This window comes from Mesoplodon mirus, assembly GCF_964341445.2.
Source record: "Mesoplodon mirus genome assembly, chromosome: 4".
Taxonomy (NCBI): domain Eukaryota; kingdom Metazoa; phylum Chordata; class Mammalia; order Artiodactyla; family Ziphiidae; genus Mesoplodon; species Mesoplodon mirus.
In genome coordinates this window covers 133,274,518-133,293,958 of record NC_138979.1, presented here as the reverse complement: position 1 = coordinate 133,293,958, position 19,441 = coordinate 133,274,518, and the positions used below count along the sequence as shown (strand labels likewise).

The following is a 19,441-nucleotide window of genomic DNA, read 5'->3' as shown; positions in this document are numbered from 1 at the left end:
TAGTTCTACTTGAGGCTCATTATTGTGATTTATGATGATTTGAATTTTGTAATAATGATTCTTTTTTCTGACAGCTAAATGGATTCTAATTTTTTATCCTTTTAATATATCTGACTTTATTCAACACAGTTGGCTTTACTATGAATATATTCAAAAATTATAAAATATTTTATTTTGTGGATTTTTTAATGTATAAAATTACAAATTATATGTTAATCTCAAAATTTTATGCCACATTTTGCTAAATTATCATGTTGAAATTATATATTCTGAAAAGAGTAACTTAAAGTTTTGTTCATTCTTCTAACATAGGGTAGAAGAATAAAAAGTACATACTGCATGTTACTTTCTTTTTTTAATTAATTTTTATTGGAGTATAGTTGCTTTACAATGTTGTGTTAGTTTCTACTGTACAGCAAAATGAATCAGCTATACATAAATATGTATCCCCTCTTTTTTGGGTTTCCTTCCCATTTAGGTCACCACAGTGCATTAAGTAGAGTTCCCTGTGCTATACATTATGTTCTCATTAGTTGTCTAATAGTACCAATAGTGTATATGTGTTAATCCCAATCTCCCAGTTCCTCCCACCCCCTTCCCCTTTCCCCCTTGGTATCCATACATTTGTTCTCTCTATCTGTGTCTCTATTTCTGCTTTGCAAATAAGATCATCTATACCATTTTTCTAGATTCCACATATATGCATTAATATACAATATTTGTTTTTCTCTTTCTGACTTTTCATTCTATATGACACTCCCTAGGTACATACATGTCTCTAAAAATGACCCAGTTTCGTTCCTTTCAATGGCTGAGTAAATTGCATGCTACTTTCAAGAAAAACATTCATTTTTTGAAATATTTGCATTAATTAGGTATTGACTGAAAAAAAATGCACAACCTAAAAGTTGAGAATTATGTTTTATTTGGCAGACATACTGAGGACTTAAGCCAGGGAGATAGGCTCTCAGATAGCCCTGAGGGACTATTCTGAAGAGGTAAAGGAGGAGCAAAAATATACAGAAGTTTTTGCCAAAAAACAAACAAACAAAAAAAACAGGTAGTTAGAACATGAAAAAGATTACTATTAATTAAAGAAACACCAGAAGTCTTGCGTTCATGAATTTAGTGCTTTTCTATGTATGGGAAGATGCAAGAGAGGCTGAGCTCATTGAAATCCTTCCTTTGATAGGCACCTTAATTATCTAGGTCCACTATTCTGCTTTCTCCAACCTGAATCCCCTCAGGGTGTGGGGTCTGCTGCAGTGGCCAGTGGCTCGATGGCTACAACGTCTCTTGTTTTTGATATCACAGGCAACATTCTTTGTCCACAGAGGTGAATTTAAGAATTAAGTGATATCATTAATTATAGGAAATGCTGAGTATGTACAACTTGTATTATATACAACTTTGTTTAACTATGGAGGTTACAGTACTTGTGGTAAAAGTGATTTAGAAGGAAGCAGAGAGACCCAAGGCAGTCAAACCCAGGCGATCACCTGAATAAGTGAGAATTACTCCCAAACCCTGTAAAAGACTGGAGAAGTATTTACTAAAAAGGTTGGTGATGGGATAAACATTTATCATCTCCTGAGCTGAAATTTCTGCAAGAGTTCATAGGATCAGTTTGGAATCCTCCACAAGGAAAAGGAAGCTACTATAATGAATTTAAGGATCAAGGCATAACACAATTATTACTTCTTTCATATTCACTTTGCCACAAATTGAAGACAGAAACACAGAGCCTGTGAGCAGCAAGATCCAGGGACAGTTTCAGCCTCGCCACTGCCATTGCTCAGAGCCAGCAGGACTCCTCTCCATCCACCACCATCCACTTCTGGCACAAACTTCCAGTCACGGATGAAAACACGCTGGTGCAGAGGCCAAACTGAGCAAGCAAGCTGAGTGATATGTTGACATGGCAGCCTGCATGAAGTCTGTAGCTGAGCAAGAAACCGAATTAATCTTCTCTCAGTAGCTTATGAAAATGTTCTGGAACCCATGGATCATCTTGGAGGGTTGTCTCAAGTACTGAGAAAATGATGGAAGGTTCCAATGGCTTGAGAATACAGAGAGAAAATTGAAAGTGATCTCTGAGATATCTGCAAATGATTTACTGTCTCTTTTGGAAAAAATTCTTCATCCCCAGTGTTTCACAAACCCAGAGCAAAGTCTTCTACTTGAAAATGAAAGGAGACTACTACTGTTACTTGGTCAGTTTACTGCTGGTGATGACAAGAAATGATTATGGATCAGTCACAGCAAGCCTACCAAGAAGCTTTCCAAGTCAGAAACAGAAAATGCAACCAAAAACATCCTATCGTATTGGGTCTGGGCTGTAAGTTCTCTGTGTTCTATTGTGCGATTCTAAACTTCCTGGAAAAAGCCTGCTCTCTTGCAAAGAGAGCTCTTTCCCCCTCCAGTCTTATTTAAATCTGCAAAGAGAGCTCTTTTCCCCTCCAGTTTTATTTAAATATAATTCACATATAACACTATATGTGTTAAGGTGTACAACATAAAGCTTTAAAAAATGTATATGTTGCAAAATGATTACCATAGTAAGTTGAGCTAACATCCATCACCTCACATAATTATAATTTTTTTTCCTTGTGATGAGAACTTTTAAGATTTACTGTCTTAGTAACTTTTAAATATACAGCACTGTTAACTATAGTCATCGTGTTGTACATTATACCCCAGAACTTATTTATCTTACAACTGGAAGTTTATACCATTTGACCATCTTCACCCAATTCTGCCCCTGCCCCCAGCAACCACAATTCTGACTCTGTTTCTATGAGTTTATTTTAGATGTCACATATAAGTGAGGTCATATGATATTTTTCTTTCTCAGTCTGACTTATTTCAGTTAGCATAATGCTCTCAAGGTCCATCCATGTTTTTGCAGATGGTAGAATTTCCTTCTTTTTAATGGCTAAATAGTATTCCATTGTATATGTATACTACATTTTCTTTACATATTCATCTGTCAATAGACTTAGATTGTTAAGTCAGCATTTGATGAAGCCATTGCTGAACTTGATATGTTAAGTAAAGAATCACCCAAAGACAGCATGCTAACAATGCAGTGACTGAGAGGCAGCTTGACATTGTGAACACTGGATGCCCAAGTGGACAAGGCTGAAGCAGGAGAAGGAGGGGAAAATTAACCAGCCTCCCAACTTTTGTCTATCTCATTCTGAAATTTACACATTTGTTATCCATACTGCCCCACAAATAGATTTTTTTTATGACAAGTATATGTTAATTTTATTTGAATTTCTATTTTTTCCCATAAGGTTTTTATGTTTAATGATAGGGGAATAGAGTCAGTTAACATTTAGAAATTTACCTGCTTTTTCCCTTTTCTTTCTTTCTCTTTCTTTTTTTAAAATTTTACATTCAGACTTGCTTTGTTTTTTCATTTATTCAGCTCTTGTTTTAACAAGATATTTTATCTTGCTGAAATAAATTTTGTTGTTTCTTCATATAGGTTTTGAACTTTTGTTACCTTTTCCTAGCTATTTTATCATTTGGCTATTGCCAATTAGATTTTTTTTAATTGAGATATAATTGACATGACATTAGTTTCAAGGTGTAAAACATAGTGATTTGATATGTGTATATATTGTAAAATAATTACCACAGTGTCTAGTTGACATTCATCACCACATATAATTTTTTTTTCTTGTGATGAGAAGTTTTAAGGTCTACTCTCTCAGTAACTTTCAAATATACAATACAGTCATATCTCGGAGATATTGTGGGTTCAGTTCCAGACCACAGCAGCAAAGTGAACATTACAATAAAGTGAGTCACATAAATTTTTTAGTTTCCCAGGGCATATAAAAATTATGTTTATATGATACTGTAGTCTATTAAGTGTGCAATAACATTATGTCTAAAAAATAACATACATACCTTAATTAAAACATACTTTATTGCTGAAAATGCTAACCATTTTCTGACAATGCAGGATTGCAACAAACTGCATTTTTATAAAAAATGTAATATCTGTGAAGTGCAATAAATTCAAGTGCAATAGAACAAGGTATGCTTATACCATCTTATTAACTATAGTTGCCATGCTATATATTATATCCCATGACTTATTTATTTTATAACTGGAAGTTCGTACCTTTTGGTGCCCTTCATCCATTTCACCCATCCCCCACCCCATTTCCCCTTTAGAAACCACCAACCTGTTCTCTGTAGTTATGCATTCATTTTTGTTGTTGTTTTTTAGATTCTACATATAAGTGAGATTGTATGGTATGTCTTTCTCTGACTTATTTCACTTAGCATAATGCCTTCAGGTTCCATCCAGGTTGTTGCAAATGACAAGATTTCCTTCTTTTTTATAGCTAAATAATATTCCATTGTATATATACATACCATTTTTTTTTGTCCATTCATCCATTGATGGACACTTAGTTTGCTTCCATGTCTTGACTATTGTAAATAATGCTGCAGTGAACGTGGGGGAGCAGATAACTTTTCAAGTTAGTGTTTTGTTTCCTTTGGATAAATATCCAGAAGTGGAATTTCTAGATCACATGGTAGTTCTATTTCTTTTTTTTTTGGGGTACGCAGGCCTCTCACTGTTGTGGCCTCTCCCGTTGCGGAGCACAGGCTCTGGACGCGCAGGCTCAGCGGCCATGGCTCACGGGCCCAGCCGCTCTGCAGCATGTGGGATCTTCCCGGACCGGGGCACGAACCGGTGTCCCCTGCATCAGCAGGCGGACTCTCAACCACTGCGCCACCAGGGAAGCCCCGGTAGTTCTATTTCTAATTTTTTGAGGGAACGCCATACTGTTTTCCCTAGTAAGTGTACCAATTTACATTCCCACTAACAGAGTACAGGGATTCCCTTTTCTTTATATCCTCATGAACACTTGTTATTTCTTACCTTTTTGATAATAACCATGTTGTGTGTGTGTGTGTGTGTGTGTGTGTGTGTGTGTGTGTTGGCTGCTTTATTTAAGAGCTGGTGACTGACAGCTATCCCCAACCCAGTCCCTCCCTCCTCTACAAAAGTGGCCAAACATGAAAACAGGCCGCTCTGCCAGGGGGCCTGTGGGGCTGTGGCTTGAATCCCAGGCCACAGGCCTTGGAAAGCAGGGAAGGAGGATGGGCAGTCAGTCCAGTTCAAATGGACAAGTGCTGGTGAGGTGGGGGAAGATGCTGGAGAGTCCTGAGCCAGCCTCTGCTGGGCTTGCCCTCACCTAGGATGTCAGGACACAGGTCCCTGGAGGAGCCAAGGCCCCAAAGCCAGGGGGCCAGGTGCCAGAGGAGGGAACAAGTCAAAGGCTTTTGGAGCCAAGGGAGGCAGTTCAGGACCCTGGAGCCCAGCAACCCTTCAACACTACCCCATGCTCACGAGGACACCCCCAGAGTCACACCTGCAGCCACACCCACACTCACACCCACACCCACACCCACATCCATGCCAATTCCACATACACACAGGGCCGCAAAGGCCCTGGACCCACACCCTGGACCCTGGAATGTCTCTGGATTGGTACCCAGCAGGTGAGGCTGCCAAGGGGGTGGGTCCTCTGCATTGCTAGTGATTGGCTGCCTCGCAGGCATCTATCCAATCACTGTACACGTCCAATGGTTCTGACAGATAAGTGATGGGCGTCTGGAATTCTTCTAGGCACATGGTACAAGAGATGACTCTGGTGTTGCGGGCCCAGTCCATTTTCATGTCACAAGACTTCTCGTGGTTGCAGAAGGGGCAGGTGAACTGGGCATCTAGGGAGCCTGTCATCTTCTTATTGGGGGGTGGCTTCTGTTTTGACTTTCTGCGCACCACATCTGCAGGAGGGCAAACCTGCACTTGCTGACCCTCGTTGCAACAGCCTCGTTCACCCGGGAGACAGTTGACTTCCAGCTCCCGGCAGAAGCCGATAACAACCATTTTGACAGGTGTGAGGTGATACATCATTTTGGTTTTAATTTGCATTTCCCTAATGATGGTGATGTCAATCACAATTTCATGTATCTGTTGGCCATCTGTATGTCTTCTTTTGAAAAATGTCTATTCAGATCCCCTGCCCATTTCTTAATCAGATTATTTGTCTTTTTTGCTATTGAGTTGTATGAATTCTTTATATATTTTGGATATTAACCCTTTATGGGATATATGATTTGAAAATATTTTTTTCCCATTCCATTGTTTGCCTTTTCATTTTGTTGATGGTTTCCTTTGCTATGCAGATGCCTTTTAGTTGAATGTAGTACCACTTGTTTATTCCTGCTTTTGGTATCAAATCCAGAAAATCATCACCAAGACCTATGTCAAGGAGCTTATAGCCTGTTTTCTTATAGGAGTTTTATGGTTCTAGGTCTTGTATTCAAGTCTTTAATCCATTTTGAGTTGATTCTTATGTATGGCCTAAAATAGTGGTCCAGTTTCATTCTTCTGCATGTGGCTGTCCAGTTTTCCAAACACCATTTATTGAAGAGACTGTCATTTCCCTATTGCCTATTTTTGGTTCCCTTGCCATAAATTAATTGACTGTATACGTGTGGATTTATTTCTGGGCTTTCTACTCTGTTCCATGGATTTATGTGTCTGTTTTTATGTCAGTACCATACTGTTTCGAGTAATATAGCTTTGTCATGTAGTTTGAAATTGCAGCACATAATGCCTTTAGCTTTGTTCTTTCTCAAGGTTGCTTTGGCTGTTTGGGGTCTTTTGTGGTTCCATAAAAATTTTCAGATTGTTTTTTCTATTTTTGTGAAAAATGCCACTGGAATTTTGATAAAGATTGCATTGAATCTGTAAATTGCTTTGTGTAGTATGGGCATTTTAACAATGTTAATTCCTCTAGTCCAGAGCATTGAATGGCTTTCCATTTTTTTGTGTTGTCCTCAATTTCTTTCATCAATGTCTGTCCTCAGTTTCTTTCATCAATGTCTTATAGTTATTCGAGTACCTCCTTGGTTAAATTTACTTCTAGGAATTTTATTCTTTTTGATGCAATTGTAAATGGGATTGTTTTCTTAATTTCTCTTTCTGATAACTTGTTATTAGTGTAGAGAAATGCAACTGATCTTGTATATTGATTTTGCATCCTGCAACTTTACTGAATTTATTTATTAGTTCTCAAGAGTTTTTTGGTGGAGTCTTTTGGGTTTTCTATGTATAATATCATGTCATCTGCAAATAGTTACAGTTTTACTTCTTCCTTTCTAATTTGGGTGTCTTATACTTCTTTTTCTTGTTTGATTGTTGTGTCTAGGGCTTCCAGTACTGTGTTGAATAAGAATAGTGAGAGTGGGCATCTTTGTCTTGTTCCTAATCTTTGAGGAAAAGCTTTGATGTTAGCCGTGGGCTTGTCATATATGGCTTTTATTATGTTGAGGTATGTTCCCTCTATAACCACTTTGTTGAGATTTATTTTCGTCTTGAGGTGGTCAATATGGAGATGTGGAATTTTTATACATAGTACTTTTGCTATGTTGTGGCTTTGCAGGGACTTGTGTTAAAACTGCTTCTATGTCTAAGGAAAGAACTGCATGCCTATTGGTTTGTCCTGGTGCAGGATAGGAGATAAAGTTGGTTCCTATCAAAGATTTGGTTGTTGTGGGTACTTTAAGATTTGGAGAAATTATAGGACTGTAGTAAAAATAGATCCCCCCATGGATATTATTACCAAACATGTTTGTTTTGCCTGATGCACAGCAAGCCAAAAGGCTGAGACACTGAGGTTTGTAGCAAAGAGAGAGTTAATTGGTAAGGCATCCAAGTGAGGAGATGGGAGAGCAAGCCTCAAATCTGCCTCCCCTAAGGCAACTGGGTTGTTGTATTTTTTTTTTTTTTGTAGAGTAGTTGTTTTTTTTTTTTTTTTTTTTTTTGCGGTACACAGGCCTTTCACTGTTGTGGCCTCTCCTGTTGCAGAGCACAGGCTCCGGACGCGCAAGCTCAGCGGCCATGGCTCATGGACCCAGCCGCTCCGCGGCATGTGGGATCTTCCCGGACCGGGACACGAACCCGTGTCCCCTGCATTGGCAGGTGGACTCTCAACCACTGCACCACCAGGGAAGCTCCAAGGTTGTTGTATTTGTGTATAGAGAATAAAGAAGCAGGGTGGTCTGAGTCACGGGGAGTGTGGGGAGCTTGGGGAAATGTGATTGGAAAAAAGTGCAATAATCATTGTTCTGCACAGGCCTAACCCAGCTACAGGCCTCTGCACATTCAAATGCTCACTGAGCGGACACTCCTGCACGTCCCGCTGGAGGGTCAGTGGGCCTATTCAGTCTTAGCCAGCTCAGCTGGAACTTGACACAGCTGACTCTCAGCTCAGCTTGTGCTAGACACAGGTGACTCCACATGCATGGAAAATAACTCAGGCAAACATCTTATTGTTTGGGCTATGTGCTGCTTGGAGGACATATAAGTCTTAAAATGACCTTAATTGATAGGGCAGATGAAATGGATTTAACCCAAGATTTCATTACATTTTGAACCATGTGTACCTGTGGAGTACAAAATCTCGTCCTGCATACCTTTGACTACAGCTGCAGAAGTGTTCCTTTAGACAAAATTGTGATCCAATTTTGTCTAGAGAAGGGCAGAAATTATTCATATTCCATTGTTTGTAAATTTACCTGTTGTTTTCTTTCATTAGTTTGGTAACACTCATTTTATTTGTATTTAAATATTTTAAGCAACCTAAGCACAAATGTACAAGTAAAGATGTGTTAAAATGAATTTCTTGATATCCATTATTTCATGGATATCAAGCAGAAAAGTAGAACAAAAGCCCCCAAAAAGCAAAAAATGATTTTTGCTTTTGTGATTTCTTTGAAACTTGTCTAACATGCATGTTCTGTAAAAACAGTGAACAGTGGAATAGCTTGAGATGGTGGCTAGATTTATTTAATATTTTATGAAATCTTTATGAACAATCCAAGTATAATTGTTCAGAACATGTGTATTAAGTTGATGTAAGTGGAATAAATGTCTTATGAATGAAAAAAAACTAGAAATATGAACTCTCACTTTTTCTTTTACTTTATTCCTCAGTTTAATATTAAGGAAGTACATTTTATGTTTTTTGGTGTCAACATTTATCTTAGAAGATGCTTTCATCGTTTTTCTCATGGTTTCAGGTTGTTCTTTTGAAACATGACTGATTTTAATATATACTTTCCATCACTCTTTGCATTTGTTGTATTTATCGATTTACAATGCTTTATACATTTTAGTTATTTGTTCTAACAAAAATAACTTTAGTATTGCTCATATAGGATCCAAAAATTGTCTTATTCATTGGTGAGGAAATGAACATGTGAATATCCTAGAATATCTTTAAGAAATAAATACTAGAAGATAAAGTCAGAAGAATTTTTAGATCTTTATAAGATATACAGGTCTTTTCTGCTGAAGCCAGAACATTGGTAGTAACAGCAGCAGCTAGAGGGGGCCAGGAGTCCAGTAAGTCAGTGATCTCATTGGGGTCACAGAGTGTTCTAAATCTGGAGTCAGAGTAGAATATGAAGAATCCTGTCCTAAGCATATGAATTTGTAACTAGAAGTGACTGAGTTGCAAAGACTGACTAATTTTGGGCAATAAAGCTAGCATCATATTTTGGATGATAACTTTCTGAAACTGTGTTTTAAATATTTAAGTATAGGCATAATTTTTTAAATTGCACTTTATTGTGCTTCGCAGATACTGCATTTCTGACAAATTGAAAGTGTGTGTCAATTCTGCATTGTCAGACAATGGTTAGCATTTTTTAGCAATAAAGTATTTTAAAATTAAGGTATGTACACTGCTTTTTAGATAAATTACTATTGCACACTTACTAGACTACAGTATAGTGTAAACATAAGTTTTATATGCGCTGGGAAACCAAAAAATTCATGTGACTTGCTTTATTCCAATATTAGCTTTATTGTGGTGGTCTGGAACTGAATTTGCAATGTCTCTGAAGTATGCCTGTATTTATTGACTGATTAACAACCATAGCTTTTTATTTTATGAGATGTTGGGGGAAAATCTCTGAGTTGTATTTGATGAATTTGATCTACTTTAAGAGAAAATTCATACCTTACAGTACATTTTAGTTGGTAGGTAAGATATAAATAAATATCAGAGAGTTTTAATAAATTAAAGGACAGCTTTTACTATAGATTAGTATTTGACCTTATAGTAGAAATAATTTTATAATGAAATACGTATATATCTGTGAGAGGCTGAATATACAAATGGAATATGGCCAGGCTATAACTAAAACATAGAACTCTGATCCACATCCTTAGTAGCAACCAGGCAGGGAAGCCAAACCACAACCGCTGTAGCAATCAGCCCCCAAAGGCAAAACTTGATCAATAACTGCCAACTTCCCTAATTTTTGCCCTGCTTCTGACTTCAGACCAACCAGAGGAAATGAAACATGCTTCCCTAGCCAATCACATAGGGTGCCCTTCTTCTAAGTTAGCCTGTCTCCAGATTCCTCATGCTGACAGCTTCCATTCAGGGTATACCTAAAGCCTTTTCTTTTTTCCACTTTAAAGCTTTACACTTCTTTTACTGCCTTTAAATCCCTATCAAATGCAAGTTATGGTAATGGACTCTAGTTCTGAATAAAAAGCCTTTGCTTGTTCACATACAGGTGGTCTTCACTTATTTACACAACTGGAAATGTAAATGTATGGAATATTAAGAATTATAAAATCCAAACTATATCATCTAAGATTTTAAAATAACAACTTCAGGGTATAAATTACTTCGAGTTAAATAATCTCATGATAGTAAAAATTTGCTGACTCTCATCTAGAAATTGAGAAACAATCAATTCTAATTTACACACTAGCTTTCCAACAATTTCTTGATTTTGAAATATGGATTTTCACATCCACACTTTTAAAAGTAACTGAGATCATCTGAAAGTTATTTTAATACATAATTTATAGTGGTCCTTTGATTCATTAACCCAGAATAATACCTGGTGATTTAAAGTTTTATCTAGAAAAGAATTTTGACTTTCAGTTAGTTGGTAAGGAATATCCAATATTTAGATAAGAAATTCAATTATCTTTTCATAGAAGCCAAGATGATTAGAGTCAGAGAGCCAGAGGCACTATGCTGTTTCATTTCAACATATACCTAAACCAATTCTCTTTTTAAGTATATATTTTATTTCAAGAAATTTCATCTGCCTTGAGACCCATAAACTCACACTATTGCATTCATATTTATTGCTTTTAAAGTAATTATTGTGCTAACTAATACATTAAATTTGTTCTGTTAAATATAAGAAGCCCTTAACTTTATAAAAATCTCCCTGGAGTTTTCTCCTGGACTATTATTTAGTTATGTTCAAACACAAATTATAATAGCCAATAACATAAGAATGTTTCTGGAGGGCTTTTAAAGAAGAAAGAAAAATGAAAAAACACCTGGTAATGTGTATTTCAGTCAGGAAATCCAAGGATTCACTAGTGGTTTTCAACCTTTTCTAGCCTTTGTAATAGTGATAAATACAAACACATATAGTGTTTATTATGTGCCAATTATTGTTCTAAGCACATTATAGGTATGAACTCACTAATCCTTATAACAATTCTAGGAGGTTAGTGTAATAATTCCTTAACACTTCCTTTAGATTTATAATTTTTATGACCTAAATCAATGGCATTTATTTTTTAGATATGAATGTAATTTAAAATTAAAAAGAATGAGAAAGAGTCACAGAGTTTTTTCACCAAGTAAAGTTATAAGAACTACCCACCACCATCAACACAACTACTATCTACTGTCATCACTTTTTCATTGAAAACAAATATTTAACATCAAAACAGTGAGCCTAAACTCAGAGTAAAGAGCACTCTTACTGAAAAAAAAATTGCTTTATGGAAAGCTCATTTTATTCCTTATTTTTGTCAAATGTTTACATCGATCAGTAAAAGCTTTATTGACAACCAAAGACAATCTGTGGTTTTACTTGAAAAATAAATTAGAAAATTTAAAGGGTCTGACTAGTTGAAGCCCAAAACAGTCAATTTTTTGTGAATGATACTAAAAACAGCCAAATTTCCCAAGTTTTGTGTGAATAAATTATAAATTAATTGGCTGGTTGAATTCTTTACTCTTTAATTTTTTAATTTTTTTTTTTGGTCTAATGACTGAAAGCAGTGTGAACAGTAATAGAAAAAAATAAAGCCACACAAAGAAATGAATGCTCATCCATGCTCATTTGTCTGTAAAATTGTGAAATAAATGTGTTTTGCATATTGAGCAGTCAGTTTATTTTCCTCATGCCTGCCATTAAGTTATATGGTTTCTTGATCTGTGAGTTAACACTTGGTTTTCCAGGGTCCTCTACTTTGCCTTTAATGTCACTACATCCTTAGGAATAGTAAGCATCACATTTGAAGCTCCAGGGATTTGGTGCCTGTCTGTAGAGCATACAAAGCATAGCTCAATGTTTTTTTTTCAAGGGTTTAGCTTTCAATCTGTGTTAATTTGTTATTTGGTTGCCACACTGATTTTTTTTCTTTTATTAATTATATCTTCAGCTCTTTGGTTGGTCTATAATAGGGACATATTGATTGTTCTTGTGGATGAGTAATTGAAGTATAATAGTTCCAAAGTCTATATCCAGAAATCAGGAAATAGCTAATAACTTGAATCAGTGTCAAACTGTACATTATTGGTTGAATAGAGTTGGATGATAATTCAACTCTGCAAAGGGATAAATGATCACTTGAGAATAACATAAGTACTGGATTAATGTCTTATTGATTTCTGAAAAAGAATGGAAATGTAGTCATGTTTTCTGCTTTTAAAGAGAATATTTCTTTTGGGGAGGTTATTTTGATCACATTAACACCTTAATCAAAGTAATCAGAAAGTGACATGATTATGTAGCTATCAACTAGCAAACTGTTACTCAAAAATAACTGAAACAATATTGTGAGTGTGACTATGGAAATACCAATTAGGACAAGTGGATTTGGTTGGTGATTCATATATAGAGTTCATAGAGGAAAACATCCTAGTAAAAATAATTTTATACCACATAGCAATATGTTTGATCTCAGATATTTCATTGTATTTGAAAAATTAGTTTAAAATAATTTGTAATAAAACATACTGTAATGGGCTGAATTGTGCCCCCCAACAAAAAAAAAAGATATGTCCTAACCCTAATGCCCAGTACCTGTGGTTATGAATTAATTTGAAGAAAGGGTCTTCACAGATACAGTTATGTTAAGGGTCCCAAGATGAGAGCATCCTGAATAACCCAGGTGGACCCTAAGTCCAATGAAACATGTCTTTCTTAGAGACACAGGGGATAAAGCCATGTGAAAATGGAGGCAGAGATTGGAATGATGTGTCCACAAACCAAGAAATGCCAAGGAATCCTGCAGCAACCAGAAGCTAGGATAAAATCATGGACAGATTCTCCCCCAGAATTTCAAGAGTCAGCCAATCCTACCAGCACTGATTTTGGACTTCTGGCTTCTAGAACTGTGAGAGGATATTTTTTGTTTTTAAGCCATCAAAATTGCTGTAATTTGTTGCAGCAGCTCTAATAAACCAATACATACACTTATGCAGAGACTAAAATGTCAAAAAATTGAAAAACTAAAATAGGAAAGTAGTTACATCATATTGATTCAACAAGAGCTAAGTAGAGAATTAACTCTGAGTCATCCCAACTTTGATCTCATATCTATATTAACAAGCTTAAATAAAATTAATTGAATTTGTAACAACTCATGATTTCATTACATTCCAAAATCATTAAAGATATATATATATATATATATATATATATATATTTTTTTTTTTTTTTTTTGCGGTACGTGGGCCTCTCACTGCTGTGGCCTCTCCCATTGCGGAACACAGGCTCCGGATGCGCAGGCTCAGCGGCCATGGCTCACGGGCCCAGCCGCTCCACGGCATGTGGGATCTTCCCGGACTGGGACACGAACCCGTGTCCCCTGCATCGGCAGGCGGACTCTCAACCACTGCAACACCAGGGAAGCCTGTGAAGTCCAAATTTATAAGCAGAAACTGATTAAAGATGAAAATTAATTTGGAATCCAACCATTTAAAATATCTAGGGAAAATACTTCCTGAAACAAATATTTAGGGGGAAAGTCATTTGAGAAACCTTTAAATGCTTAAGCAGAACATGAAAGATATTAACCAAATGTGATATTAATTGCTGTGAGATTAAATAGCTAACAGCAGAACAATGATCTTTATGCACAAAGTCTTTCTAGTTTTCAGTCAGTTATTGTTTGTATAATTAGTAAGCAATTTCATCATCTATGCTATAGTTATTTAAAATTAAGTCAAAAAGAATTCCATTATAGTTTGGGGAGATGTTTTTATGCCTTAAGTTAGGCTGACTCATAACAAAATGCTCCGAAATTTATCTATTTAGGCTTAACCAAATATCTTTTTAAAAGAACAACGAACTGACATAATTTAGATCATAATCCTCTTAAAAATATTTTAGAAAAGGGTTACGTTGTATTAAAAAAAAACTCTATCCAAATTATATAGAATCTGGATGGTTACTGTCATTGCCAAGTATTATCAAAATAATTGTATTCAGACGTGTATACACTGCCGGGCGTGGGGTGGATGGTTGGTGGGGTGTGGCCGCGTGGCGCGGGGGGGATCGGCTCGGTGCTTTGTGGCCGCCTGGAGGGGTGGGATGGGGAGGGTGGGAGGGAGGGAGACGCAGGAGGGAGGGGATGTGGGAACAGATGTATATGTATGACTGATTCACTTTGTTGTAAAGCAGAGACTAATAAAATAATAATAATAATAATAATAATTGTATTCATATAAATGCCCGAATTTTAAATCCTTCATAAGCTTCACAGAACATAGAGTTCTCACTAAACAAACAAAATATGGCATCAGGCCAAGGGAATGAAGAGAATTGAAATCTCACTTTGGATGAATGTGTAGTTAATTACTGTTGACTGATTAATTCAACCCTCATTTCTCTTCTAAGCTTTTCTTATTTGATATTAGAATATATAACAAATGGAGTTTCAAGAATATATTTTGAAAGACACTGTGTCAAAGTTAAGGTTATCTCCTGATGAGATTTTTAATTAATTAAAATTCAATAGAAGTTTAATATGAAAAAAAGTTACTGTAAATATGTTTGGTAATGCTACAATTTGTTCTGATGTGCTACTGAGTAAAATAAGTTTGTAAGGCAATATGAAAATATGTTTTAATAACTGAAGTTTTCTTTATCACTTTGTATTAAGCATTTTCTGTAAAAGTTTTTAAGTTTTATAAATTTTTATTGCAGATGAAAGTAGGTATTTAGAAAGGGTATTGGAGAGATATGTTTTAATGGTTTATCAGTTTTAGATTTGATTCCTTGTCCAACCTACAATACTGAATAAGCTAATCAATGTAATCACATACTAAATGAAGCAGATTAGGTACTCAATAAATGCTATTTATTATTATTTATTTTTAAAATTTATTTTATTGAAGTATAGTTGATTTACAATGTTGTATTAGTTTCTGCTATATAACAAAGTGATTCAGTTTTTTATACATATATATATATATATACACACACATATACATATATATTCTCTTCTACATTCATTTTCATTAGGTTTATTACAGGATATTGAATATAGTTCCCCATGCTATACAGTAGGACCTCGTTGTTTATCCTTTCTATATATAATAGCTTACATCTGCTAATCCCAAAATCCCATCAATCCCTTCCCCACTCCCCCTCCCCTTTGGCAACTGCAAGTCTGTCCTCTATGTTTATGAATCTGTTTCTGTTCCATAGATAAGTTCACTTGTGTCATATTTTAGATTTCACATATAAGTGATATCATATGGTATTTGTCTTTCTCTTTCTGATTTACTTCACTTAGTGTGATAATCTCTAGGTCCATCCATGTTGCTGCAAATGGCATTATTTCATTCTTTTTTAATGGCTTAGTAGTATTCCATTGTATATATGTAGCACATCTTCTTTACCTGTTAATCTGTCATTGGACATTTAGGTTTTTTCCATGTCTTGGCTATTGAGAATAGTGCTGCCATGAGCATAAGGGTGCATGTATCTTTTTGAATTATAGTTTTGTATGATTATATGTCTAGGAGTTGGATTGCAGGATCATATGGAACTCTATTTTTAATTTTTGTGAAGAACCTCCATACTGTTCTCCATAGTGGCTGCACCAATTTACATTCCCACCAACAGTGTAGGAGGGTTCCCTTTTCTCCACACCCTCTCCAGCATTTATTATTTATAGACATTTTAACGATAGTCATTCTGACTGGTGTGAGGTGATACCTCATTGTAGTAGTTTTGATTTGAATAAATGCTATTTCATTTTTTCTTTATTCATCTTTCCTAGATGTTCTAAGTTTTTTGGAGTTGTACCAATTCTCTCCTTTTAATATCTGAAAAAAATTGAAGATATTAGTGGATTTTAATAAACCTATTGATTATTAATATATATCATATCTTTTTAACCTTATTTATTAAGTGGAAAATTGGCATGGATTAGAGTTCATGTGTGCTCTTAAGTAGTAGGATCAATAGCTGGGTATTTCTGATATTTTCCTGACTGATGTCAACATCAGGGTGGAGACATTTATAACTATCTTTGCCTTAACATTCCTGACCTCTTCAACTCCATTAACCTTCACCTTCATGCAATTTCAACAACCCAGTCCCATGAACACACATTCAATTTTGTTATCTTTTAGAATTGCTATTTTCCAAAATTTTTAGAAACATAGTGTATTTTTGCCTACCACTTTCACTACTATTGCCCCACTTAATGGAATCTTTGACCTCATGCAGACTCCTAAGTCCTTAATCACCTGACTACTTATTTATAATTATTTTTACTAATTTTGGGCCTTTCCTGCCTTCACTTTCTTCTCATATTAAAGCATGTCATATGCTCAATATGAGCCAACACTGTTTTTATTACAATCAATAGAAGAACAGTTAAGTCTTTTTAAGGCAAAAACATTAATAACTACAGGAAAGGCAAGGTTTAGCTGGTGCTCATGGAGCACTGGAAATGGATGGTTTATTCAATAAATGGTTCTAAAACAATTGGCTAACCAGATGGGAAAACAAACTAAAATATTAATTTAATTTATATTTTATTTTTTACATGAAAAACAAATTTATAACTCTAAAAGGAATTACAGAAACATTTAAAAAATAAAATCAGGGTAGAGAAGAATTTCTTAAAGGACAAAAAGTGAAATATTTAATATATTTCACAACCTTATATTTTTTTATTTATATATATCTCTACCACAAGAAATATTATAAACTCAGTTCAAAGCAAGCTGTAGATTAAACATTTGTAATGCATACAAGTGATAAAAAGTTTATAATCAGAGTATGAAAATAATTTCTACAAATCAATAAGAGAAAACAAAAAGAATGGAAAATGGGCTAAAGAACATTGTATCAGTCAGGGTTCATTAGGAGTCATATGGTACATTGAAAAGGGGGTTTGATGAGAGTTCAATACAAGGACTGTTTACAAAGGTAAGGGCATGATTTTGTAAACCAACTAGGAATAGACTAATTCTGTAGGGCCAGCAGAAGAAGAAAGAAAAATGAAGGGGGGAAGAGAGACGTTATCAGAACACAAAAAGAATAAGAGGGTCACCTGACAGGAGCTGTAGCCCTTGGCAAAGGAACACAGCCAACCCACAGCAATCTGCAGGGAGAATGTCAATGGGACAAATATCCAATATCACTCCCTTCCTAATCTCTGAGATTTTTGCTAATGGCTCCGATGGGCAAAGCCAACTGGAAGCCAGAGGGCATGGAAGCCAGCGCCTAACTTGCACAATTAAATCTCCAATTAAGGACGTCAAGTCTAAGTTTCCAACAGCCTAAATTTTTGCCCAGATGGGTGATAAGAGGGATTCTGTTACAAATAGGTTTTAAATCAAAGGGACTGATTTGGGTGTATGTCATTAATAGGGTGTCAGGTTGTTTGCCAATGAAAATATCCATGGCTGAGGATATTACAGAGTTCCAGCATTTGCCTATAGGCAGGCCCTCCAATTGGACCAGTTACTATGGGCCCTTTGCTTCAGTATTTAGTTTGTTTGGTGATGGGCAAGCCAGCAAGATCTCTGAGTGTTAGAGATTATATTAACCAAACTGAATGAAATGGAGAGAGAGAGAGAAGAGACAACTTACCATAAGCTAGTTAGGTTAAGAAATGAAAGGCTATAGAGTGGTGAAAAAGAAAGACATTGTTTCTCATTGACATAGGACACATTTAAGATGTAATAGAGAATGTGTATCCCATATGTAAGCCTTATTAATTTGGTTCATGAAACAGATATTGGCTACTCTGAAAAGCCTTACATTATATTCTATGTTTATAAGCCACATCCAGTCTTGCTGTAAATAATGGTGTCAACCATAGATAAATTAGTAAAACTCTCGGATGCACTGCTGATACCATGTTGCCATATTATCACCATGATATGTGATCTAGGTTATTTTTTTCCTACTCATCTACCATGGGATCTATCATATGCATTGCACACAGTGTTTTGATGCCTGAGAATCTTTCTGAACTTATGGGACTTTGAATGACCTGGACCACTATCAACCCCTGTGATGAAGACTGAGTCTTGTGTGGAAGCACCCAGTTTCAGTAGGGAACAATAATAAAGTAGTACCTCATTGGCCAGGTAGTAGTAACTGCCATTGTTTAAAGAAAGCTGCATTATAGTGGAGGTAACCGTATGGCTTCTTAGTTACCTGATTGATATGCATGCCTGTGAACAGTGCACTTAAAACACTTGGAAGACACTTTAGCATCTTAGTGCAAAATCCTTCCATAAAATATTTTTTAAAATTAAATCTTAACATGATACTCTATAGAGATTATTCCTGTGGCTGATTAATTATATACTCTGGGGGACAGAGGAGCAGTTTCTTTGAATAGTGGTAAGCATGTAAAAATATTAACTGTGCCTTAGACTTTTCTCTAATTGCTTGCTATCAGTTTGTGTGACACAGAGGGAAACAAAGCTAGAGATTTGCTTTAAAACAAAAAACAAAAACAAATCTTATTCCTCCATGTAATAGGCATAATATGAGCCAGAATTAGCAAAAACCTTGCCAACTGCCCTAAGAAGAGAACTTCTCCAGACTATAGTAAAATCAGATTAGAGTAAGTCATTCCATATGCAGGACTTGCTAAAGATATCAGTGGAGATTTCATCTCTTTTGAGAGAGAAAGGGTAGGCTTCTTTCACAGGGTTTCTTATGAGAACCTAGGAGTGTTCTTCAGCCTCTGTTTAAAGTTGGAGGTACAATAAAAGGAAAAAAAAATAATAATTATGCTACTTAGTGATATGCTAGTTAGTGTTGACACTAGTTAGTGATGATACTAGGGGGTAATAGTATC

At 35.7% G+C, this 19,441-nt stretch overlaps 1 protein-coding gene and 1 long non-coding RNA gene across 2 annotated transcripts in view; one reads left to right on the top strand and one right to left on the bottom strand.

Moving 5' to 3' along the window:
- Window positions 1-19,441, top strand: part of LOC309803363 — a 147,725-nt gene that overhangs the window by 93,522 nt on the left and 34,762 nt on the right. The window lies entirely within an intron of this gene.
- On the bottom strand, window positions 5,463-5,923 carry LOC309802265 (transcription elongation factor 1 homolog; the record flags this gene model as incomplete). Its single annotated transcript, XM_082617689.1, has 1 exon — window positions 5,463-5,923. One exon carries the CDS (start codon window positions 5,921-5,923, stop codon window positions 5,567-5,569), a length of 357 nt encoding a protein of 118 aa, XP_082473815.1. The 3' UTR covers window positions 5,463-5,566.